Source organism: Botryllus schlosseri, chromosome 4 (assembly GCF_051294905.1).
Source record: "Botryllus schlosseri isolate E-star chromosome 4, Bs_hap1, whole genome shotgun sequence".
In the NCBI taxonomy this organism is placed as follows: domain Eukaryota; kingdom Metazoa; phylum Chordata; class Ascidiacea; order Stolidobranchia; family Styelidae; genus Botryllus; species Botryllus schlosseri.
The window spans coordinates 11,920,902-11,947,809 of NC_137239.1; the positions used below are offsets into that span (position 1 = coordinate 11,920,902).

Consider the following 26,908-nt stretch of genomic DNA (forward strand, 5'->3'; position numbering starts at 1 on the left):
TTCTGAAAATCGCTGTGATTGTAGGTGTTTCATCTGCATAATATAGGAATGCCCTTTTTTCAGAGCCTGTATCTGTGAATTTTGAAACTAAATTCTACATCATGCCGATCTTCCAATTACACTAAAAGAAGGATCTTTCGAGATTGATTCATTCATTCCATGTCTTCGTTGTCTTCCTCCTAGAAAAGGATACATGGAATTAAATATATTGCTATAAATATGACAAGAAATATATCGAAATCGTCATCTTTGGCGAAGCTGCTGCTGAGTTCAGCCATAGTGTCCGACAATGGTGCGCACACAACCAAATCGGAAAAACCTTCTGCGATTGGGTTACATCATTATCTCCATGTGACCAAAGGTAATTTGCGGTTTGTTAAAATGTACGACTTGACTGGTTTGATAGAACGGGTACTAATGGAAAGAAGCCGCGGTACTGAATACGAAAATATAAATCATATTTGCTCATGGTCCTGGGCCCCCATATCATCCAGCAATTCCTGCCAAACGGTGTCAGATTTACCTGTTTTACGAGCGCCACGATGTCTTCGTCGCGAAGGGGATCGTAGTTAAAATTCTTCTCTTCATCACCATAATCACTCATGGAGTCCAAGTCCTAAGAGATATTATCACCGTTTTTTCTCAATTTACAATCGCCCTATGTAGGCCCACGCAACTTTGGCAGCATGACATCTATGTGTCAGAGTTGGCAGAAAATGTGAGATTGATCTTGATATCATAGAATTTTACTGTGCACTCCACACAATTTTTTATCAAGTACTCTCGGTTACCATTCAGCTATCACCAATTTTGATTGATACTGGGTGTTTGTGTATATTCATCTTTATTGGCAATAGCCATATTGTTTACAAGGATTGTATATGACGCTACTCTTAAAAATTTCGATAACAATTGGCAACCATCGTTTCTACAGCCGCACCATCAACGTACTTTCAACTTTCCAGCTCTAATTAGATTACTTTTTGAACTCTCGTCGCCACGCTAGATCACGTTAGCATTTTGATACATTATGTAGCCGCTACAAGCGACCCACGCTGCATTTAGTACAATCCGCAGATACACATCAAATTTCTATTCTTCTTCTAACATGCAATTAGTTGCTACAAGTTGATGAAATATGGACTTATGGTTTCCGCATGGGGAAAATGGCATCATTTGACGAGCAGCACCATACAATACCCACATTGCCATATACGAAAATTTGAGTGGTTCACAGAGTTGAGCAAGTGGCGTCATTTACCAAACTCGGTGTCTTCTGATAACAACGTAAGACCTTAGTAGCTTTCACACTCTATTTAACGTCCACTTGCGAATGAATATAACTTTATTAGTTTATTAGTTACACGAGCTTTCGGAGCGCTGCTCCTTCATCAGGTGTCAAAGCGAAAGTGATGAAGGAGCAGCGCTCCGAAAGCTCGTGTAACTAATAAAGTTATATTCATTCGCAAGTGGACGTTAAATAGAGTGTGAAAGCTACTAAGGTCTTACGTTTATATATATCGTCTGCTATCGGCGCAACCAAGTATTCTGATAACAATGAACTCGGACTTTCTTGTCTCCGCGAGTTGGGTGGTCTCCAAGGTTGTGTTAGAAAGAAAAATCAATTTAAAACAAACATGTTTAAAACAAGGCTCTTGAAAAAACTTTTTTTCAAACAATTACGTCACGCATATTAAATCGTGACGTCATAGTGGATTGATATTCCAAATTGAAAATATAGGGTAAATATATCTCCTTTGACGAAATAGGCTTCCAACCCCTGTCATATACAGACCAAAAATATATTTAACCAGGACTGCATCGTCTTGTAGCATTTTTACGTTCGGCGGTCATCATCACCAGAACAGTCATTCCGTACCAATGATTTATATCTACGTACTATAGCTGTTGAACCGACTATTTCGAGGGTTCCAACCATCCCATATCCTATACGTCGGCTATATTGGATGGTAATCGTCGTCCGTATGATCATACAACATGTTTTTTGAAAGTTTTTGCATGATTATGGCATAATTATACAACTTAAAAAAATTAAAGGCCTTTGTTTAAAACAATGTTTAAAACAACTTTTAAACATAGTGTTTTAATAAATCTTTTGTTTTAAATGCAACACTAGTGATCTGGGTGGGTGAAACCTCCGGAAGTCTAGTTGATCACCCTGTGGGGGTTCTGGACCAACGTGTTTTGTGGGGAGGTTGGCGGAGTGCCGTTTGGGTCCTGAGTAGGCCTATACTAATGAATTACGATTCATGCCAAATTTTCATTATGCTATATTGGTCCAACTGTATTCAGCTTCGACCTCAACTTAAAAACTGATCATCCATGATTTTTGACACTGCGGCATAGTCGCCCATTTCTGATGTTGTCGACATGGCAAAATCACAGACGAAATAGTTGTCGAATAGTCGTGTTGCGTCTCAATTACGACAGTTTACCAAAGTTCACTGCGGCCAGGCGTAAGCTGACCGCAAAACATTTTGAAATACCAGTATATGAAATACGCGGTAATTGCATTCGAGAGAGCTAATGACTAGGGCGATTTTTTTTGACAAAATTTTGTCAAAATTTTAGCGTTAGGTTAAAAAATGTCAAAATTGCTTACAAAGGCAAACCTTTTTTGCAAACTGCATTTTATTTGTATCGTAGATCACTGTGGGTGAACTTATCATTGATATTTTACAGATTGTAGTCCAACTTATCGGCCTACCGTTGTAGACGACACATTGTCTGCTTATCGCGAATCATGAACGGTCAAATGACGCAAATAGGTTGGCATGGTGTTATGCTTAACATACCGCAATATCCTAACTGAAGCAAGTGTGCATGGGCAGTGGGCATTGGTTTTTATATCAGCAAGCGCATGATGAAAATTGTGATGCACACAAAATTGTCAGAATGAAGCAACACGGTGCGTCACCAGCCGTTTACAGTACTTTCTACCCGATAATCTAAGGAAGTATCTTTCGTTTTATTACAATAAATTGTAATAAGTTCTCCCATATTGCGAAGTGTAACTACTGGAATTCTTCATAGGTCCAGATTTCGTTAAAATAAAGTTTTTTCATGTAAAAATTTGTCAGTTTTTGAGTCAAAAAAATTAACTCAGGTCTAACTACTTCGTATTGACAGACAGTTCGAACCAGAAATGAAGGTAATTAGTACAATTCTACTATTTTATTGGAAAACACCTAATTTACATACGTGAGGTCAAATTTGGTCAAAATTAGATATTTATTGTCAAAAAACTCACATTTTTGATTTTTTAGGTCAAAATCTTTCGTTATTAGGTCATAAAATTGCCCTACTAATGACGGATGACAGAAATTATGATTTGCCGATATATTTAGTAATGGAACTCCCGATATCGAGATGAAACGCTTTATGACTGAGTGTATATATTTTCACGTTTTTTGATACCTTCAGTTTTTCAAATATTTTCATTGTAATTTGTCGCCTCAGATACAAATGTCTGAAAACAAGCAACTCAAAAATAGCCGCGTGACCCAAGTTTTGCTCGCCATCCTCCGGTTGGGAACCACTACCAAGGAACCGCTGTCAATTATAATATCCACCAGTCAATATATTTTTCACCTGTTTAGTCAGTAACTTTGAGTCGTCCGCAAGAAGGGCATCATAGTTGAATTGTTTCACTTCGTCATCCAAAGTACGGAAGGAGTCCGATTCCTAAAGCAATTGCACTATTGATTATTCCAATTAGGCAGCACCGCTACAGTGAACGAATGTCATCGCATACAACGCGGTATTCGGGCATTGGAGTGAACATTCATGTCGTTTTATCGGAAATACATCAAAACGGCGTGTATGGTATTCTTTCACCTGTTCTGACAGAGTCATAGAATCTTCTTCTGGCAGTGCATTGTAGTTGAAGATCTTCTCTTCGTCACTACGCGAAGACTCTACGTCCTGTGAGAAACAGTGGAGCCGTTAATTCTAATTTTACATTCAACATAGTTATTTGAATGTTCGCATTATCGCTGACTGATGAGTGTCAGCCGAAAAGCTTCGGGAATAAATATGAATATAATATTCAAATTTTACATACATCCAACATAAGTAGGCCTAGTCAACTTAACGCACTAGCCAACATGACATTCACATGTTCGAGTAGGCCGCCATGCCGAAATATATTATAAATAAATATAATACCAACTATATTGTGTCTGTAGCTGTGAATGTGCTTAATTTTGTGGTCTACTGTACCTTTACGTTCGACATTATGTACGTAGAAGACTGTATATATAACGTACGTTTTGGTCGTTGCCTAGCTCAAACGATAGTTCGTTATATTTACTAGATTAGAGTTTTGGCTGTAACAATTTAGGCTTGTCGAGTAGCTTGCCAACTCGAATTGAGAATACCACTTCACTTTCTTCGCTTCCTACAATCCGAGCCTACCCCTGAGACCCGGTCAAATGTAACTCAAACAATTACAGAATAGGATAGCAATTTACTACATAGAAAGATCACGTCAACGTCGATGCAATAGTCACAATAGCGGTTAACAACAGTTAACTCTCCAGGCTCTAAACTTGCAATCTAAATCAATAAAATACAATCACCTGAATGGTGGCCGAAACTTACAATACTTATACAACACAAATAATGCCCTATGGTACATTATATCCCTAAATTTAGCCTAACTTCAATCACTGATCCAATGATATTACAAGCAACAAAGCGACTAAACTTCAACAAGTGACTATCAGGACACGAGGGGAAAATCCAACCACAGAGGGCACTACTGAGCTGCGAGGTTCACAATCACTTGACCATTTCTCGTGTTACGGTATATTCCCACCATGAAGGCGGTACACAAAACGGAACGTACCTCAGAATTATGCGGAGTAGAAATCAAGCATTTTATTTCAATCCAAATGATGCTTGACAATTAGAATCAGTACAAGGGGAGTACTAAATAGCATAGGCACAGAAGGACGTTGGAGCTCGGCACGCATACTCGTAGGGAGGTCGGATTTATAACAATGCTTTAAACTAGGCCTTATCAACTCAAAAATTGGCAATATTCTGAGGGCGAAAATTTTCCAACTTGGTAGGCGCCGGCCGCAAAAACAGCAATATCGAGAAGCAAAGGTTCTACGATACTGCTGCGTAACTTAATACACCGTTGCCGTAGCATGTTTTCGTCCAGTATATTTCCTGACGGGCTAGATGCGGCCCGGGAGTTGATGACCCTAGCTTTAAACATTGAATCAATCACAACCGCAAAAAAAAACCAAAAGAAAAAAATCTAGCAATTGGTCTGCGACAGACTTCTTCACCGGCCGAAGAAATCGTGTGACCCGCCGGCCGTATGTTTGACAGTCCTGCCATACTGTTAGGCCGGTGCAGATATGTGACTGTGTATTGTAGCCAGCACCAAAACAACACTTTTGAGTCAACTCCCGCCCCCAAAGCAACTGGTCTGGGGCCCACCATTGGGTGATCAATTCCACTTCTGGAGTGGGGGGCTTCCTATACGCACCTGGTTTCTGCGTGCATCTGGTTGTTAAATTTTGTGAATGAATGGTGTCAATAACATTGATTCTTCCATGTATCACTATGAATATTTTATCCCATCTTATATAGCTTACGTGATCGAAGTTAGCGGTAGATATGAGGAATGAGGATATGAGAACTTTGAAATGGCAGCAAACGTAATTTCACATCGCCAAGTGATGTTCATGTCACACGAATAAGGCTATTGTTGGGCCGAAATGCCAGTCCGCACCTGCAGGTTGCACATCCAGTGGTTTCCAAACTTTGACGGTCACGACCAGGGCATGGTATGGTATGGTATGGATCGCTATTTTGGTATGGAATATGGAAGAATGCAAGTATGGTATGGAATGGAAGATTTTAATCTATGGTATGGAACGAAATTTCCATACTTCCATACTTTGGTGTTTTTATACATTTTATCGTGATCTGTGCAAGCTTCATGAAGCGTACGTTGATCGCTGCTCACGGAATACGATCGCTTTTGTTATGTGTGAACGTGAACTATTGAACTATAGATAACTAACCTAACCGTAGGTTAGTTATCTATAATTGAACGCTGTGTAGGTACAAATACCATACGCGCTTGTGCAACGGTTTTAGGAGCACTTGGAATGACATGATTTTGTGATATAATAATGAAAACAGTACTGTTGATCTGATATTCTATTGAGTCTAGACACGACGTCTCCGAGCATAGTCTATCATGTGACGCAATAATAGGTAATGTAGGCAACTCCAACTATACCTCATTCCTTGAGTGACGACAGCTCACAAGCAATCATGATGCAACGTACTAATTGCTCAATGCGATTGATAATTACATTTCTTCTGAAACATTGTCCGCTCCACACATTTATACTATTTGCATACCGAGATATCTTATAGGTCATATTTCAAACGCTCTCGCATTAGGATTATAAATTAGGGAGTGGGGTAGACATAGTTTGAAATTCTCGCCACGCTAACCCAAACCAAATGCTGTACTAATAATCACGCAGATCGCTACAGTATTGATTGCCTGCAGCTGGGATATTTTATGGGTGCGCCTATATTACATATTAGTTTGCGAGTATTTACTTCAAACTTGCATGTGCATCATGCCAATGTACCGGAAATGCGAGAGAGAGAGAGAGAGAGAGAGATATGATATTCTATTTCGCCTGCACCATCGAGATGCTTTGACGATGGAGTTGCGATACGGCCCCATGAGGTCATCTAGTCTGCGCCCCCGTTTTCTTCTCCTCCATGCTATCCGTGATTGCTGAGCGCCTAGCAGGATAGCTGCGGATACCAATTTTCAAGTCTTTGGTATGACCCGGCCGGGGATCGAACCCACGACCTACCGCTCGAGAAGCCGGACGCATAACCGTTAGTGCGATGATATTCTTATGGGCGGAGAACTTCGCCAGTCGGTGGGCCGGATATAGGAAAATTAGGTACTTGGCAAGCCGGATTGCTGAATGGATACATTATTCGCGCATATATACAACTACAAGGAATAAATCGTATTTAATGAATGTATTTTATCGACAGCAATGTCACTTCAAAGCCATTTCTCGCCGATAATGACAATACAATGTGGATTTGACAACAGCATTATCATACAGGTGCCGCCATATGTCTGCTTCTCTCTGATCAACCAACTCACGGTGCAATCCTTAATTAAGATTTCAAAGCGTTTCATAACTCCGGTACCCAAAATTTACCAAGATATCAATTCATTAAGGTAGAGTACATCATAAATGCCGATAATGCAAGTCTTCTCTCTTCGACGAACTTACGCGTAAGCTCCACTCTCGCACGCTGCGCAGTGCGCACACCTATATAATTACATACGCAGTCAACAAAAAAATTTTACGTTTAAGTAAGTGGTGGGGAATCTCGGCTGACTGGGGCTGCGGGCCACATTATCATGTAAGACGGGAAACTGTCCGCGAGCCGGACAAAATTTCGTCGCGGGCCGCATCCGGCCCGCGAGCAGTATGTTACCCGTTCCTTTTATGAACGGTCCTAGATAACAATCTGTTGACTATCTCATTTTGCTCACGGAAGCTGTAGAGTAGACTTACACGGCACCTCACCACCGTGGACTAAACCTCACCAAAACGGACTCTTCGCATCATGGCTAGTTTAAGCAATTATGACATCCGAAATATCAATAGGTGCTAGAAAAGGAAATATACTTATGATATTCAAGTATTTGAAAGTATGGAATATGTATCAAGTATGGTATGGAACTATGTTGGTATGGTATGGAAAATTGCAAGTATGGTATGGAGAGAGTAAGGCAAGTATGGAGTATGGAAAATTCTCGTTCCATACCATACCATACCATGCCCTGGTCACGACCCCATTTCCAATTTGAAAATGTTCCGTGGCAAACCTCAAAATTTCTTAGTTGAATACTGAAAAATGGTGAGCACCTTTGTCCAGACTTACTTTGCTGATTAAGTTCAACATCATCGAGAACCCCGGAAAAGTGAAAACGACCCCCGGCTTGAGAAACACTCAAAGCGCCTTACCCACACTAAGAATATACGGTTCTCTAAAATTTCTATTGCAATTAGTCTCATTACAGTAAATAATGTTATTTTAAATTATTTGTTATTGTAGTTTTTGCAAAGCGTGAGGACAAATTTCAATAAGCATGAATCTTCCTCAAATATTTTAATATTTATGTTGATTTACGAAACAATTTTCAGCCTCCTTCAAGCCTTCAGAATTTGTGACATTTTGCCATATTTCAGCATTTCCTCCCAGACACATTTTAAACAGCGACATTTCGGACATGTCGGGGGAATTCCACACGTATGGTAACCGACCGTAGTGTAATCAAGATTGTCGCTATATTTCAAAGTTAGCCCTCGCACTGTGCGTGGAGCTATATTCACAGATGAAACATTCGTTCCGAATAATAATTGTTAGAGGCAGTATCTCGATTGATTATCGGCGATAAAACGAAATTATGGGACGCGATAACTATACTTTAATCGAACCTATCTATTTTATTACCCACTAAACAAAACATTATATCACCTGTTTCGCCAGCGCATTAGAGTCTTCGCTGGCGCTAAATGAATCATAGTTCAAGGTCTTCGCTTTGTCATCCCAACTTTTGAAGGAGTCCGATTCCTAAAGCAATTGAGCTATTGATTATTACAATTAAGCAGCATCGCAATAGTGAACGAATGTCATGGAATACAACTCAGGTATTCGGGCATTGGAGGGAACATACAATTCAGAGACGGATATCATGACCGATAGGCCATTAGATATATCCACATCTTATTCAATGGAAATGGAAGAAAATTATATACTATTGGACTTGTAAATTGCTGATACATAATATTCCAAAACAGCGGTCTATATTTATGTACTGAAGGCAAATGTAAATTGAGCAAATACACCCAATATAGTTGCCTACAACTATTTGGTTATGGATGGTTGAACTCTATCGCAGTTGAATTAAAGGGATGTTGATTTATTGCCTGTGGTAGTAAATATAGTACAGCGGGACGTTTTAACAATAGACATCGGAAATGCGTAAAACGCCGTGTAGTAGGGATGGTGTGAACCTCTAAAAGGTTCTGGTTCGTGTGAACGCGAACCTTTTTGAAAGGTTCTGTGTGAACACGAACGTGAACCTCATGACGTCACGGGACGTCATATTGCTAATTCCAACCTATCCTTCAATGAAATGATAGCCTATATTAATGTACACGATACCTAGCGACGATTCGGGCAGCATTACGTCACAAAGCTGAAATACATATTGACGTTTTAAACGCCGCCAAATGTATCAACTGGGGCAATCAAATGATATAATAATCTCATAAAATCAATATCTTCCGTCGCTTTGCCAACAATTTTGACGAGGACTTACCAGGGAATACAAGGGAAGGAAGGGACGTAGTTTATTTTTGTCTTTGATGTTCTTGCGGCATATACACCGACTCATGATATACATACACACGATCTGCGTATATGCATACCATACCATGAGTAGGCTACATGATGTGCATATGCCGTCGGGCAAGGAAGATGCAGATTATAGCCTTGTAGCAGGGTTGGGATGAGTCGAGTCATGACTTAACTCAAGTCAGACTCGAGTCACCTTTTTCGTATGACAGTTCGGAAAATGTATTCGGCGTCTGAGTATTGCTACATTGATATTGAGCAGAGTGTGAAACGGGTTTCTATACTTGCTCTCGATATTACCCCGTTAACAAGTTATACAGCAGTAGCCAACGCCTCAATCGCACCGATTTGGTTTTAATGATCCAGTAAACATATGAAGTAAAGATTGACCCCATACGCCTGCTAGATTGATTAGTGGAATAAGCATCATTCGCTGACTAGGCCTACGTAGCTTATTTCGATCGTGATGTTTTGTGATTGTGGGTCAAGCTCGCAGCAGAGAGTCAATAAATATTTACAAACGGAAAGTTGGATATTTCGAGCAAACTTTTGCAACAAAGCAAGTAAAACTTTTGACATTGTCAAGGTACATGCTCGTTTAGTGATGATTTTTTATGCCTATAGCGCCATGCCTATAGAGTGGCCCGCAGTTGAAATGCAATAAATTTGAACCAACGATGTTGTAATGAAGTGAAAATTGTAGTATATGAAAAAGGTTCACAGTGCAGAACCTACCAAGGTTCTGTTGTGAACGCGAACCTCTGAATTTCTGAGGTTCACACACAGAACGCGAACGTGAACCTCACGTTCACACCATCCCTACCGTGTAGGGTATTCTTTCACCTGTTCCGACAGAGTCATGGAATCTTCTTCGGGCAATGCATTGTAGTTGAAGGTCTTCTCTTCGTCACTACGCGAGGACTCCACGTCCTGTAAGAAAAATTGTAGCCGTTTAATCTAATTTCACATTCATCCGACATAAGAAGGCCCCAATGCCCTATCGTATATAGTCAACTTTACGCACTCGTGAACATGACATTCATATGCTCGAGTTGGCTGCCATGCCGAAATATATTACAAATAACTAAATCACCCACTAGTGTGTCTGTAGTTATGAATGTGCGTAATTTTGGGAACTATCGTACCGTTACCGTTAGAAATTGCGTACGGAGAAGACAGTGTATTCCCACCCTGAAGGTGGTACATAAAACGGAACATACTTCAGAATTATATGGCAATTGAAATCAAACACAGCTTTTTAATCCAAATGACGCGTGACAAATTATGGAATTAGTACAAGGGGAGTGGGAACACAGGAACAGAGAGACGTTGAAACTCGACAGGCATACTCGTAGGTATACGTGGGATTTATAACAATGATTAAAACCAGGGGCCATTCACTCAAAATTGGCAGTATTCCAAGAGCGCCAATTTTTTAACTTGACAGGCGCTGGCGGCAAAACATAGCGCTATCGAATGACATAGGATCTACGACACTGCTGCGTCAGTCAATGCTCCGTTTCCATAACATGTTTAAGTCCAGTAAATGTCCTGACGGGCTTCATTCGGCCTGTGAGTAGGTGCTCCACGCTTTGACCATGGATAAATCACAACCGTCCCTTCCGCGGAAAAAACGAAAGAACTAAGCTAGCGATTGAATATAAAAGGAGATTGGTTTTTGCATGAAAATGATGATTGGCTCAAATCAAACACGCTAAGGAAATGCTGTTCAGTTGACGAGAAGAACAGTGAAATAATAGATTGACATTTCCAGAACTTGATTTCTGAATTCTGAAGTATAGGACCCGTTTTCACCAACCACTTCCAGAGTGCTAATAAACACTGTTTTCTCTGAAACTGTCTTTGATTTCATTGCATTTTAAACTATTGCTTCCGCGTAAAATTGCCCTGTACACAATGTTGGGTGGCTCACAAATCCAGATAAGTAGCCACTTTCACCCACTCGGGGATAGCCTGTATACAATACAACTACATATCCTCGACCAAACTTATAGACTCCGAGAACGTTTTTTTTTTTCTGAAGGCATAGTGATCATTCGTATTTTACTAGATAGGCTAGGACACACATCATTGTTTTTAAATGGTGGTTCACTGTCATACACAGGCGAAACTATGCCAAGGGTAATCGAAGTCAGACCGGAAATAGCTAACGATTGTAGCCCGCCTGTAGGCCAATATCAAGCACCCGGTTATCTCGTTGAATCACGTTCAGTGCTCCAATATTGTTTGAAATGTAGAGTGGTACATGTTTGTTGCATAACATACTAGAGTCCCAAAATTTCAAACTTAGCAAACACACTGTGCCTGAAGTTACATTCACAGATGAAATCTTCGGTTCGAATAGTGATTGTGAGAGGCATTATCTCGATTGACAACCGGTGATAAAACGAAATTATGAGACGCGATAACCATAGTTGCATCGAAACTCTCTATTTTATTACCCACCGAACAAAACGTTATATCACCTGTTTCGCCAGCGCGTTTGAGCCTTCGTTGGCGCTAAATGCATCATAGTTCAAGGTCTTCGCTTCGTCATCCAAAGTATTCGAGGAGTCAGAATTCTAAAGCAATTGCACTGCCACTTATTATTCCTACTCAGCATTTCTACAGGGAATGATGGCCAGCTTATAATGTTGACAACTGTATCAACTGGAATAATCAAATTCTATATTAATTCCATGAAATCAATATTTTTCGCCGATTTGCCAACAACTTCGACGAGGAATTGCAATGGAATATCAGCTTACGCCTTAACGGTCTTGGCTAGACCGGACACTGTATTTGTAAGACGTCAGACTATTGCTACATTAATGCTGATCAGTATAAAATACCGGTTTCTAATTGCTGCAGATGCTACCTCAAAACATGTCAAACCAAGATAAATTAAGTATACGCCTGCTTTACTTTTCACATTAGACAACTATGCATTCTTTATATCAACTCCGTTGGTGTCAATCATTGAAAAAAGCTCAATGCTCAAAGCAGAAAGTAACTGAATATTCACAAACGGAAAGCTGAATATTTTGAGCAAACCTTCCTAATAAAGCAAGTGAATTTTCGAAAAGGGCAGCGTACATGCTCGGTTAGTGCTGAATTTATTTTCTGGCTGCCAGCACCATGCACGGAGTAGTCTAAAGTTTAAATGGAAAGACCTCCCACCTAATCTGCCTAAATGACGTGAAAATTGCAATAAATAAAACAGGTTCACAGTGCAGAACCTACGAAAGTTCGTTTGTGAACGCGATCCTGAAGCTCGTGTTCATACCACCCTTAATGTATACCAATATGTCCATTGATATCGACATTTTAATCAATAAAAAAGCAAGAATATATGACGCAGGCCTAATTGGAAACGAAATTCCGAACTTGAATCATCATTTTATAAATCTGCTGGTACATATTCTTACATAAATATTGAAGGCCAATAGAAATTGACCTAGTATCCCCAATACGGTAGCATGCAAATATTTGGTTCCATGTAAACTCGACATTTGAAATATTACCTTCGAATGAACAGAATGATGATTTGTTAGCTGCGGTGTCAAGTATGGCCACGGCCCGTTTTATCAACTGATGTCTGAAATGAATTAAAAAAACGTCGTCTTTCACCTGTACAACCAGTGTATTGAAATCTTCTTCGGGTAGCACATCGTAGTTGAAGGTCTTCTCATTTTCATCAAAGGCTAGCGAGGGCTCCGAGTACTAAAGGAACAGTACCGCTTATTATTACCATTTTTCATTCACCGAATGCGCGCGGGATAGTGGATAGATGTCATCTACTATGGGATTTAAATCCATATCCAGTAGTAGGCTATCTGCAACACCTGTTGGGCATATAGTGCGGCATGCCGCATCAGGACATATATCCATGAATTGTAAGTCAATTCTAGATTTCCGTTTCGAAATCCAAACTCCATGTATATTTGATATTACGCCCATGCAAATGTATGGAAAACAGTATGGCTATTAAATCAAATCGCAGTTATTATGGGATAATTTGCTAAATCGTCGGATGCTTTGCAATACTACGGAATGATTACATACTATATTCATATTGAAATGAACCCGAATGTTTTCGGCCGACAATCGTCAGGGGTATTCTTCAGCAAATCGAATCATAAACTATGACGTCACATGCATGAAATTTAGAATAATCGTGGCGAAGAGATCGCTTAAGCTCAATGTACTCTTATTAGATGGTACACGAACTGCTATTAGCGCAAACTAGGTTGGCGTATTTTGATGGTAGTAGACCGTTATGCACACGGATGAAAATGTGAACGGCCTCTCCCGACGAGGTGGCCAAAGTAGAAGTAGAGTCCACGTCGTAAATTCGTTACTCAATTACAAATGTGAGTAGTGGATTTGAAGGTGTGAAGTGGAAGAAGAAAATGGAAGCTCTGAATTATACTTTTGAAATTCGGTTGCGACGGTACGCATACTTTTCGCGCAATTAATCAGGGGTGGCTATGCTTTCGAAAGAGAGAGGGGGTATTCGTTATCGCCTCCACCATCGAGGTGCTTTGTCGACGGAGATGCGATAGTCCGCACACCAGAGCTGGATCAATTGTAATTTGTAATTGAGTTCAATTTAATAATTACATTTTTTCATGTAATTGTAATTGTAATTGTAATTGAAGCATTTCTATTTTGTGTAATTGTAATTGTGATTGTAATTTGATAAAAATTTTGCTCAATTACATTGTCAATTACATTGTTATGGAAACCTGACAATCACAACATAAAATAACTAGATATTTCAGCCATGCTAAACTGTTTCCCATACTTCAGTAGCAACAGAAAACTTTGTGAATTACAATATAGGCTAAACCAGTGGTTCTCAAACTGGGGGCGTGCCCCCCTTGGGCGGCGCGAAAGCATCTGAAGGGGGCGCGAAGCTCCGGTAAACTGAAATGTTTTCCGCGCTTGCCTCGATTCACCTCTATTTCATAGTTATTGCTACGTGTATAGTCCGAATTTCATATTGGAGAATTCTCTCATCAACAGTCATAACCTTCAATACCATCAAACTATATGTAAGAATTGCTAACATTCTGGTTTCATTGTGTGATATGACGACAGGGGGGTACGATATATTTCACTGTCATAAAGGGGGCGTGTCTAAAAAAGTTAGAGAACCAGTGGGCTAAACTAAATCAGCAAATAAACTCTTCTGAATCCTGTGCTAACCCATTTCCTACACCACGGTCAGCGTTTTTTCTTTAAATCTCTGACCAGTACCGAGGCTTGCTGCAACAATTGCAAAAAGAAATTCAAGTTTCCAACCAAGGTTTCATCAAACTCTATCACGCATTTGTTGAGATGTTATCCCAATCTTACCTCCAAATTTGGCAAAATTTACTGGGGCCAGAAATTTTCGCACCCTAATGTCAATCAAATGCAATCTAACATTTTCCGAGCAAGTGAAAATGTAAATGCGAACCAAAATGTTTTAATTCGTAGTTAACAGGAGGTTATCTCCTTTTGCATTTATCTTAATTTTACAGATCTTATCGGTATCATCCTTATCGCTGACGCCTTACCAATTACATTTCATTATCCTCACTAAGCTCTGAGTAGCCTAATCGTTTGATTACATTCCATTGACTGTCATGTAGCCAATTCGCTGTTAGTCGTTCAAACTTTCGGTTATTAACAGTCGCTTGAAACATTTTTCTGTGTTTGTAGTTTTCAGTACCCATGATTAGGAATATAGTTCAAACACGTCCAAATAGTTTTTTCCTAATTTAAGGGTATTTTACGAATCATGAATGAAACATGAATATCTTGATATTGTTGCTAATTACGTCTCTACGGTTGTCAAAGAACACTTCTCTACCGAATCAATTACATGTTTAGCAGTAATTGTAATTGTAATTTGATATTTTTAACATTGAGTAATTGTAATTGTGATGTAATTGAAAGATGCAAGGGAGTAATTGTAATTGTAATTGAACTGAATTATTGTAATTGATCCAACTCTGCCGCACTCTAGTTTTTCTCCCCCGTGCTATACGCGGACACCAGTTTCCGAGTCTTTGCTGTGACGCGGCAGGGGATCGAACCCACGACCTACCGTTCAAGAAGCCGGATGCAACACCATTACACTACCTAGCTCTGAAAAGCTCAAGTTACGTCTGATGCAAATGACTGATAACGCTACAAATAGGTACAATCGCCTAAATTTATCCAGTAGTTTCCGTTTCTGTAATGGCTACCACACGCGGTTCTTATGACGATGTCACAAATGAAAGTGAGGCAAACGTATCCCAAAATGATGTTATGCTTTTCAAAAGCCTGAACAGCTTCTTGGAGGCACAGAACTTCAATCTAAAATTGAATAATATATTCATATTGAAATGAACCCGTATATTTTCGCCTGACACTCGCCAGGGGTAATCGTCAGAAATTAGTGGAGAATGGTAAAGAACATCTTATATCAACAATCGCAAGTAGTTTAAACTGAATAATTGTCCAAGCGAAAGCGGCTATATCCTAAAACATAACCATTTGAATAAATATTGCAAGTAGGGGAAGTCTATTGGAGTATTTCGAAAAGTATGTATGGCGCGGTTGGCATATTTTGAGAACCGAAAAAGAGTGACGGAAATGAAAACTGATGATTTTGAAATAATTTTCGTCGAATAGAACTGTGATGACCAAAAAAGTCATATCTTTTCGACTCGACCCGCGATTTACTCGCTTTTACCTCATTTGAGCGATTTTTCCTAAATATGGCCATCCTTCCCATCGCTACTATCAAAATATACTTCGTCGCTTATTTTTGGTTCATAGTCTTGCCAATTCCGGGGTTCGCTGCGTCGGAGTCCAGTTTTTGAATTTTTGATCACATTTTAACACTTTTTCTTGAAAAAGAGGACAAATACTCCCAAAAGATGACATTTAGGCGTCCTCCGAGGAAAACAGAGATCATGATAACCCTAATGTGTGATAAAGGTGTTCATAGAATAGCCCACCAAACATTTTTTCTTCGACTTCATTTCCATCACGATTGTAAAATTTTATATAACAATACGTGCATTCCTCTACTCGCAGCTCTTACTAAATTACATCAAGTTTGCCGCCTCTTCTACTTCTACATGTAATTATTTGGTGGTTTACTTGCTTAAGTTTCGATATATACAGTTTGTCAAGTAGAAGTATTATATTCTTTCAATGATTGATGTTTTCAAGGAGTACAAACAAGAATTTGATTTTCACAAAATTGAAGTTAAACTCGTAATTTTCGTCGTCCTTTGCACGAAATAGATATGTTGTGACAGCGGGTTGCGTCTCTTGTTTCACAAAGCATTGTCGCCCATTAGACATGTTCCATTGCAGTAAATATAGTTCAGTAAAACCTTGCTCACTATCGCGCCGTAATCTAGCAGTATATGGCGTGTCTTAATTGGGAAAAGTGGTGCTTCACTTTTGAGCGTTAGACTCTGCTTGTGCGTGAAGTGCATTTTTACGAAGTACCATATTTTTAGTTGTCGCAAAAAGCGTTAATGTAGCATCCAAAATAAGTTGTCCGTATTAATCTTAGTCTTAACTACGGACTTTATAATGTGGGGCAAGCCGCCATTACATGTCATTTTCTGAAACGAGGCGCTAGGCCAAGCAAGAGTTAAGAGACGCTGTTCCATAGCAAGACTACCATTTGCATCCCATGATACTTTCTTCGCCGTCCGCGTATAGGTCAGTTTCTGGCTTCTGGCAGTTCATTAGAGTGTTTATATGCCTGATTTTCACCACTATGCTTACTTGCCTGAGTAGATTCAAAGTCACCCAATACGACTTCATACTCAAAGTAGCGTTAAGTTCCTTTTAAAAGCACTATAATTAGGGCGTGTTATTTTTGGCATTTCGGGAACCAAAACTGCCAATAAAAACAAATAATTTAAAATGCCAAAAATAAGGCGTTTTGAAAATGTAGATTTTTATGAAAGTTTCTGACAGAAATGTCAACAAGTATTGCGATGAGTCTGCATGAAGCGATAAAACCAGTGTGTAACGCTAAATTCCTAAATTGAGGTGCGTGAACTGGTCTACCGTCCTAGGGATCTATGTAGTGCGAATGAAAATCTTAGGGTCGTGGTCAAAAATTTGAGTACTGAAATCGGGATTTACGATATGCTGTGGATTGATCAACTCTGGCAGTAAATGATATCCAGCAATTAGGGATATAGCTCAATGACTGGACACTTTCCTGTTGCCACCGGTCGTGCATTTTGTTACCTCATGTAGCCGACACGCGCGACTCATGCTGCATTTAGGCCAATGTGTAGATATAACTCCATTTACTTTCAACTTGTTATAAAAATGTCAGCATATGGTGCCATCGCTGACAGACTATGTCCCGCTGGACAATAGGGATATAGTTTCATCAATGAGCAATTGAACATACACACTTACGCAGTGTAAATGCACCAGTCGCCAAGAAGTAACCCCCATCAATGCGTACCATACACGGGCTTGCAAACATTCAGTCCTTCACTGTTTTTTCTGTTTGCCCGTTGGATATTTTTTCATGGTATGTTAAATATTGAAGCCACTCTTGATTTCTAACCATTGGTTAGAGAGTGAAGGGCTGTGATTCAAACGTGTCAGCAACAATTTTGAATTGTTATCATAAGCGGTATTGTGATCTGTGTGAATGTAGGTGATTATGCACGCATATCGAATTGACTATTTGGATTAGATATTGCAGAAGCAGTCGATCGGTTTTGTATTTGGTCAATTGACTCTCAAACACCGTTGTCAATTTGGTTTGTACCCTGTTGTTTGATGACACAAAGTGGTACCGCACGTTTTGTGGTTTTCATTTGATATGAAAGATTAAGCTATGCTGTGTTTTACATTGTTGATTCGAGTATACAAATAGGAATTCCTGGCAATGCCAAAACTACCGAAAATAAAATCTGAAAAATGCCGAAAAAATTTTTCAAAGATTTTTGTCACTGCTTCTACTTCAGTCGCGTTCTTAGCCCAGTCAACAAAAGAGTGTACATTCAATGCCGAAACAGGCGAAGAAAGTGCAGGAGAGAAGTGAACGCAACCGTTTTGACACTACTGTGAGGCGGCACCTTTGATGTACAAAAACTGATCGCTCCCGAATTTAGAAGATCGATTGTTCTCCTTTCCATCGGTCGGCCAGCGAGATTGGTGTCAGTGTAATTAACCAATCAAATTGCGCTTGATTATCACGCGGCTTCACCGTGACGTTTCTTCTGCCTGGCTTTTCCAGGTTCGTGAGCACTTGAGCGTGGAGTGATGGTGATGTCATAAGTCATCGGATGTTGTTTACCGCTGCACACTTGAAGTTTGAATTATCGTACCGGCGAATTGTATTTCCGAGACTGTAGCGATGGAGAGAAATATGAATGAAGTTCTTAGTTGAGTGAAGTGGAGCAAGAGATAGTTCGGGTTAATTTTGAGATTTTTCACATGCTTGCTTAGATGTGCATTGGTAGTGAAATGGTGTTTCGAATAGCAGATCAGTCATATTAATTGCTTGTTTGCGTTAGGCTTGTAAAATAGGACTTGATATAAATGCTGACTTTGACTTTTCCGTGGCCTGAAGTGTCAGGTTGGCGGCAGTGAACAGCGTGATACTTGTCAAGTGCTCTGACCGTTATGCGTACTACGGATTTGTTGATATATATTTTAGTGCAGTGGTTCTTAACCTTTTTTCTTCCAGCGCCCCCTTTCAAAAATTATCGTGCTCCAGCGCCCCCCAACTTCATATTGTAAGGAATGTAATAATAGGCTTACCATATTTTGGAAATCAAAAAAGAGGACACTTTTTCAGAAATTTTCCACTTGCAAAACCGGAGTGACATTTTCAAAATTCGGTTAATTTTACCCACTTTGTGATCGGTTGACTAAAAAAAAAAAAAAAAAGGTCATCTTTTCCGCTCAGATCCCAAAATAACGTTTTTTACTCCACATCGTCAGGTGGATGACTAAAAAAAAAAAAAAAAAAAAGGTCATTTTTTCGCTCAGAGCTAAAATCACCGTTTTTCACCCGCCGGAGCTTCATTTCTGTGCTATTTTGTGGCATATCACTCGCAATTTGCTCTAAAATTTGAATTTAGATTCTACTGCAATACCGTTTTTCTCCAGCGCCCCCCATACCGCCCCCCTGAGCCCAGCGCCCCCCATATCGCCCCCTGAGCTTTTCCGCCCCCCTTCAAAGTCGCCAGCGCCCCCTGGGGGGCGCTGTGGGCAAGGTTAAGAACCACTGTTTTAGTGTAAACCGCGGAAGAGTGTCGTTACCGCGCGCCGGATCTTGACGTGTTGTGGTTATGGCTTTGACATCATTTGTTAGTGCATTCATTAATGTAGGCTAGGTATATTAACGAAACATGGGATATGCTCAACCATCTATTTTCTCTGTCTGCATTATCTGTGACTGAATTTACAATCGTTACAACGGTTGCCATTTCAACTGTTCAGCCAAATACTGTATCTTGTAATAATTTCTGATTAAAATTTGTGATGCTCATTTCAGTTAATCTAAGAGGTATTTTATTGCTATATTTAGCCTTTATTTTACTATGGAGACTGAAGCCATGAAGTGACTGCGATATGCCCAAATATCAGTGTACTTCTGATGGTGAATTGAAAGGAATTCAGCGTTGGCGAAGGCAACAGTTCATAAAATATCGTTCTCTAAGCATTGGTTCAGCCTGCAGCGACAATGTCCTTGATCAGCCGATTGTCACTACTACTGTCATCTCGCTTTCTGTACATCGATGAATATGAGGCCAGTGGAATTAACCCAGATACCAGAGACCAAGCCAAGCCTCAACGTGGGTTTTATCATTCACAATTTGGCCCTGAATGAAGATAGCGTCCCACACAGTGAGCTGGCTGCTGATGGTAGCTCCGCGTTGCCTTGACCCTATTCTTCCCGCCAAGGCACAGACTTGTTTGATAAACCAGATTTTGTCTGCATTTCAATTCAAAATCAGGAATAGTTGTATCAAACTTGTCCCGGAAAGAACATCTCTCTGTATCTCGACTGAAATCAATGTGTCGTTTTATGCATTTTATATGACTGTCTGTCTGTATTTGACCGGTATTTTGAATGTATGCTCGTGGTGGATTTTATTATAACTAACATGATAATGAGAATATATTGTCAAATTGTGATGTCTTGCAACATAAGGTTAATATATCTGCCAGAAAGCAACAATGATTCAGGTAGCGATAGGGTTACTAGCGGTTGTAAGCTGCAGTAGCGAGAGGGTTAATGAACGGCAACTAAAGGGTTAATGAGTCTGCAGCTGAAGTGCGAAAAGTGTATCTTTTGAAGCATCATTTTGACATTGAATGCGCAAAATACGCCGGGCGATCGCTTTCCATTTTGTTGACTGGGAGCTAAGTTAGCCAACTCTGGACTGACTATGTTCACAGAAAACACCGAATGTAAGGCTGGGATTATAAAATCATGGAGTGATATACATGTTGAGGTCAGTCTCGGACGCTTTTCCATACAATGCGCCATTTTGCTATATATATGGCATTATTCGTTCTTAGATGTATACAACTTTATATCCCTACTTCCACGCCATCCGCATCCCCATCTTCATCAATGTTCTCTTCAAAGTCTTCATCTCCATCGAAGTTCTCTTCAAAATCGTCATCTTCATAGGAGTTCTCTTCAAAATCTTCATCAAAGCCTTCATCGGTAAACTGAATGAGAATCAACAACCGAATTGATAATTCAATGTTTAGACTGTGATCCAGAAACCCGTTGTTATGCAGGTAACGAGTGTCACATTGCAGGAGAAATAAATTAAACTAAGTTTAGTATCAGAAAGGATTAGTGATGATACCAATCAATCTGCTTAACTGCGTTCGATAATCTTGTAAGCCCACTCGTTCATGCATTTGTGCACTATGATGCCTTCAGGTAAAGGTAATGGAATGATCTCCTGCATGATGATTATGAAGCGGAACTTTGACAATAATAATGGCTGTGAATCAGTAGAGCCATAGATAATGGGGCAAATGCGGGAAAGATGAAGGTGCGCACTGCTCGTTGTTGCCCTAATTAAGTCAAATTCGCTCGTTATGTTGTTCACAGGCAGAACTGACGCTATTTGAGAGACGCTATTAGAGAGATAGGAGACTAAATTGTATTCACGAATCTACCAATTTCATACCAGGAGCGAATACGTTAGACAGGAAAAGTAGGCCTACATATATCCCAAGAAAACAGTCATAACTTCAATATTTCGGGGGTGAGCTAGCACTAAGGATTGACTGACACGAGTAAATCCGACTCGACTTAACTCCAAAATCTGTCTCCAAATTAAATCATCAGTGTTTGGTATTTTACCACTAACCGGAATAAATATTTTGGCAATAAGAGCTTGCTGTATATCTTATTACAATGCAACTTCGTGCCATCCATGTCAGAGCATGTCGGATGCGCGTGTTTTCTCAGCCTCGTGACTCCAGTTTAAATTCAAGTATATATTTGTATGATTCGCAGATCTTTGTCGTAATAGCAAAATTTTAGGTTATCTTTAGCTTAGCTGGGAATCATTCATTGCGCATTTTGCGAAGGATCGATCTTCCCCTTCGGCAATGCAGTGAGATGGCAGAGACTACATCATCATATGTCGTTCGCAAGAAGAATAGGCATGAATACAGACCTCGTCATTTACGTCGTTGAGATCTTCTTTGTAGCTTTCCTCGTCACCCTGCAAAACGTCGTGTTTGTAATGTATTGGGTCAACTGAACTCATGCAATCACGGGGTAGTGATTTCTTTACTTGTAAAGTACTCAAATCGGGTATTCAAGTTCGGAACGACGTTGTCCTATTTGTTACTAGCTTGCGACAATTTTTAGAATGAGGAAACTGAGCTCTGAGACGAACGAAACGGGAATGACAAATTGGGTACAAAGTACGATCTTATTTGTAACTCTTCATCCTTGTTGACACACGGAACTATATTTCCGAGTCGTGAACACTCTTCCAGCAATAAAACCTAGACTTTCAGACTCACAAAGCAAAAGTCAATTACTTAGCTCTATAAGACACAGGATATAAAATCGGAAGATAGCTTCTGAGAACGAACGCAAGAAGTCTAAAGAGTAGGCCCATAGTGCTACTAAAGCAGTCGCTCTAAGAACATAATCCATAGGTCAATATTTCGTGATGTACAGGCTCCTGCGTCCTGCCTAGCATGATAGAAGTGAAATGTTTTCATCATCCACAGCCAACATACGCAAACTGACAAATCGATTAGACGCGATTGGACCCCACAACTAAAGCCATATCTAACTGTACAAGGCACCCCTTTCTCCAACAACATCAAGACACAAAAACTTACGTAATCTTCGTCTGTTACCGCGTCAGTATCGAAAGTGTCCACCGCCGAATCCTATTCCATGAAAATCAAACACTTTTTATAATCCGTGAAACACTTGTATTGTCTATTTTACTGTTCCAGGAATGATAATTCTACTTTACATCGTAATTATGTTGATCTTATGGCATATTTGCCGACACCGTGATATTACGGATTTATTGCCCATGAACTATATAGGGCGTCGCGAGATGCTAGCCTAGATCTTGTGAGTACTACTGGGTATCTTTGGTTAAGACACAATCGAGCACCTCCTAATAGCAACGAATTACAGACTGATTTAATAATGAATTCCAGTCGACATATTAGCGATGTCCCCCGAAGGGTGATGTGAGATTTCTTAATATTCGACATCATTTGGTTCTGCGACAGCGGTTGTTAACCTTTACTAACCCGCGTAACACTTACGCTAATCTGCTAACCTTCACGGAACTCAAAATTAAAAAAAAAAAATCCCACCACAATACATCTCTAACTACACATCTGATACATTACTATAGTTCAGGGGTCGGGTACCTATGGCTCTTTCGGGTATAAGATTTGGCACTTTGATGAATTTTAAACTCTTTACTTAATCATCAATGTTGCAGCAACAGTATATTTTCATAACAGCCAGAATAGTTATTCTCGTGGCAGCAAAGACATATCTTCGAGAGTTTCAGACAGTGGCTATCTAGGTTTAAGGGCTCGAACCCACTTTTACAAATCCTGAGATGTAAGTTAGGCTACTGTCGCACTTGCGACCAATATCACTCGCGAATTCGTTGTTCCCGACATCGCACGCTTCATAAGATTGGTTTGCACGATACGTGAATTGATCAGAGAGAAAAGCGGCTATGTCGACACCTGTAGGACAATGCAGTTTTTAATTACGCACTGTCTGATCCTGTTCTACGGCGAGGAATGGAAGTGATATTCTCAATTATAAATTCAAATTACATACAACGCCATAGCTATCCGCGTTCTTGATTGATAAACAGCTTTTAGAACCACCGTTAAAATGTTGGTGTGTATCATGACGTTATGGTACCACCGAGTACTTTAAGAATTGAGAAGCCGATCAGTATTTAGATTTTTGGAATCCGAGCGACAATTGTATTCGATTCATATCATTTATTATAAATACTAAACTATTGGCGATGAATAGTAATGTCACAGGCGAGGCTTGACCTATTTGTGCCTCCCGTGACCCCATATCACTGACGAATCGCACCCTACAGTGGGTAGGCACTTCTGTATTGACCATGTCTGGATTCACGTACGCATGTGAGCAGTCGTTCTCGCATTTAGAAAACATCAAGACGAAACTGCGATTTCGTTTTACTCTCTAAAGCAGTGGTTCTCAACCATTTTGCTTTCGCGGACCCCGGAATTTTAAATTCAAATGTAGGTCACTTATCGTGCTAGAGTCATCTGTCTTGTGCAAATGATATCCGTAGGCTAGTGATAGAGAGCAAAAGAACGACTTTTCGGGTTGACTTATTATTTCAAAGTAAATTTCGCAACTTCATTTCTTAAAATAGTTTGTCGTGTCTTGAAAGTCCGCGACTTCGATTTGATATGAACGAGTGCCGAAAATACATTTCCACGAAGACTCCCTGGTGATCCGGATCCGGCCCGCGACGGGATTTTGAGCGGCCCGCTGAGAGTTTCCGGTCGTACGTGATAATGTGGCCTGCGGCCACAGTCTGCCGCAATCTACTGCTACTTGTTCAATACTTATTACGTCATGTTATAGTGACTGTAGGTTATTCTTTAGCGTGCGTGTGTGAGTAGCGTGCGAGAGTGGAGCTTACGCGTAAGTTCGTCAACACGAGAAGGCTTGCATTACCGGCATTTACGCATGTACTCAACCCTTATGAATTGATATCTCGGTAAATTTCAGGGGCGCGCAACATAGAGCCCGCGGTCACATTCAGCCGCAATTTTCCACTACTTGCTTACTAGGTCAAATTATAGTGACTGTTGGTTATTCATTCTTTTTAGGACAGAAATAATAGTGATTTGTAGTTATGCTTCGGTTCTTTGTTTTCTTTGTGTGCGGCATGCATCCACAGTTCAAAGAACATGTTTACAACTTTGATCGACCACAGCTGTCTCATTGACTTCAACAGCTATTGAAATACATTACGTAAATAAATTTATTGAGAACTGTTTTTGGTTTCTGTGCTTCAAACTTAAAGTTTACATCAAGTATACGATTAATCCTCGTTAGGTGGATAAATACGCGTTTGATGTATCGATTCAGGAATCCGGCCCGCCAAGTACTTTATTTCCCATATCCGGCGCGCCAACCGGAGAAGTTGCCCGCCCCTGGTATAGGTGATTGCTCGTTTAGTGCTGAATTTTCTTTCATGTTGCCAGAGCCATGCTGAGAGTGGTCCGAAGTTGAAATGCAGGAAACTCCAACCAAATGACGCAATGACGCGATAAATTGTAATACATAAAAAAGATTCACAGTACAGAACCTACCAAGGTTCGGCTGTGGACACCATCCCCCAAATTCTAGAGATTCACAGACACAATGCGAACGTGAGGTTCACGTTCGCGTTCTGTGTGTGAACCTCAGCAATTTAGAGGTTCACGTTCACAAACGAACCTAGGTAGGTTCTGCAATGTGAACCTTTGTCATATATTACAATTTTCACTTAATTATAACATCTTTGGTTGAAATTTATTGCATTTCAACTGCAGGAAACTATATGCATGGCGCTGGCAGCATAAAAAACACTAAACAAGCATGCACGTTGACAATCTCAAAAATTGCTTTGTGACAAAGGTTTGCTCGAAATATCCAGCTTTCCGCTTGTGAATATTTAGTGACTCTTTGCTGTGAGCGTGACCCGCAATCACACAACATCAAGAGCGAAATACACTACACGTAGGTAGTCAGCGAATGATGCTTATTCAACCAATCAATGAAATTGATATCGGTGTCTGATGTGAAAAATCAAACTGGCGTTCGATGTCAATCTTGACTTCATACATTTACTGGCCACTGCTGTATACAACTTGTTGATGGGGTAATATCGGTAGCAAGTATAAAAACCCGTTTTACACTCTTCTCAATATCAACGTGCTCAGACGTCGAATACATTGTCCGGTCTGGCATAGACCGTTAAGGCGCAAGTTTATATTTCCTTGCAATTCCTCGTTAAATTTGTTGGCAAAACGACGGAAGATATTGATTTTCTGGGATTGTTATAACATTTGATTGCTCCAGTTGATACATTTGGCGACGTTTAAAACGTCAATATGTACTTTAGCACTGTGGCATTATGTGGCCCGAGTCGTCTCTAGGCGACGTGTGCAATAATAGGCTACCACTTCATTGAAATGTAGGGTTGCAATTATCAATATGACGTCATGAGGTTCACGTTCGCGTTCACACAGAACCTTTCAAAAAGGTTTGCGTTCACACGAACCTGAACCTTGCAGAGGTTCACACCATCCCTACACTGTAGGATACCTAATATGCGCTCCTTGCAGATAACGCCACACGAATCTGATAGCGTACAACATATGAGATAATGTTGCTTACCGGACGTTCCAAAGTCTTAGCTTCGGTCCAGAATGCCACTCCCAGCATAACGGCAATGAACAGTATGGCCTTCATTTTCTCCTGTACTAAATATCAGATGATGTTGAGCTATAATATACGTCGACAAACAGAACGTAACTGATGCAGCTGTATTGCAATGATGTTAAGCGTATTAGCGAGTCATTTGATGAGTGCGGCGTTAGAATGTAATTAGTCACCATAATCGCTACACACGGAAGTAAAATTCCATGATTACTTGGAAAGTGTATGGGTGCGTCGGCTCTCAGTGAATACTAGAGCTTCCATATGGAGTAGGTATACACATAACGCTACGTTAATATCCGAAACGAAAATATACTGATATTGCATACAGTTGAAAACATCTATGTCCTTGCATGGGCTATATGGTAACACAAATCCAGCTCTCCGCACGGTTCGCATATGTCAATTTCCTGGTTTTGACGGTCAACGAGAGAGTATTTATGTGTGCTTTTCAGAAAT

General features: G+C 40.1%; 1 protein-coding gene across 9 annotated transcripts; it reads right to left on the reverse strand.

Moving 5' to 3' along the window:
- On the reverse strand, positions 1-26,607 carry LOC145437049 (uncharacterized). Of its 9 annotated transcripts, none has more exons than XR_013914556.1 (12): positions 26,408-26,604; positions 22,831-22,881; positions 22,149-22,196; positions 21,049-21,180; positions 13,090-13,182; positions 11,946-12,041; positions 10,303-10,389; positions 8,578-8,673; positions 3,859-3,945; positions 3,594-3,705; positions 524-616; positions 1-179 (listed from the first exon to the last, which is right to left on the reverse strand). XR_013914556.1 is itself a non-coding variant. In XM_080314213.1 (12 exons), the coding sequence occupies exons 1-12, from the start codon at positions 26,480-26,482 to the stop codon at positions 153-155; spliced, it is 969 nt and encodes a 322-aa protein (XP_080170339.1). In that variant the 5' UTR covers positions 26,483-26,605; the 3' UTR covers positions 1-152. The 9 variants fall into 9 exon arrangements, 8 of the variants coding, with proteins under 8 accessions (XP_080170339.1, XP_080170340.1, XP_080170338.1 ...); XM_080314213.1 differs by having other exon boundaries at positions 3,613-3,705; positions 13,099-13,182; positions 26,408-26,605; XM_080314214.1 differs by having other exon boundaries at positions 3,613-3,705; positions 22,161-22,196.
- Between the last annotated feature and the right edge of the window lie 301 nt (positions 26,608-26,908).

Coding starts and splice junctions, on each gene's coding strand:
- LOC145437049 (XM_080314212.1), bottom strand. CDS start 26,482: ATGAAGGCCATACTGTTCATTGCCGTTATGCTGGGAGTGGCATTCTGG. Junction 10,390..11,945: donor CAAACGCGCTGGCGAAACAG/GTGATATAACGT, acceptor TTTTTCTTACAG/GACGTGGAGTCCTCGCGTAG. Junction 3,706..3,858: donor CTATGACTCTGTCAGAACAG/GTGAAAGAATAC, acceptor CAATTGCTTTAG/GAATCGGACTCCTTCCGTAC.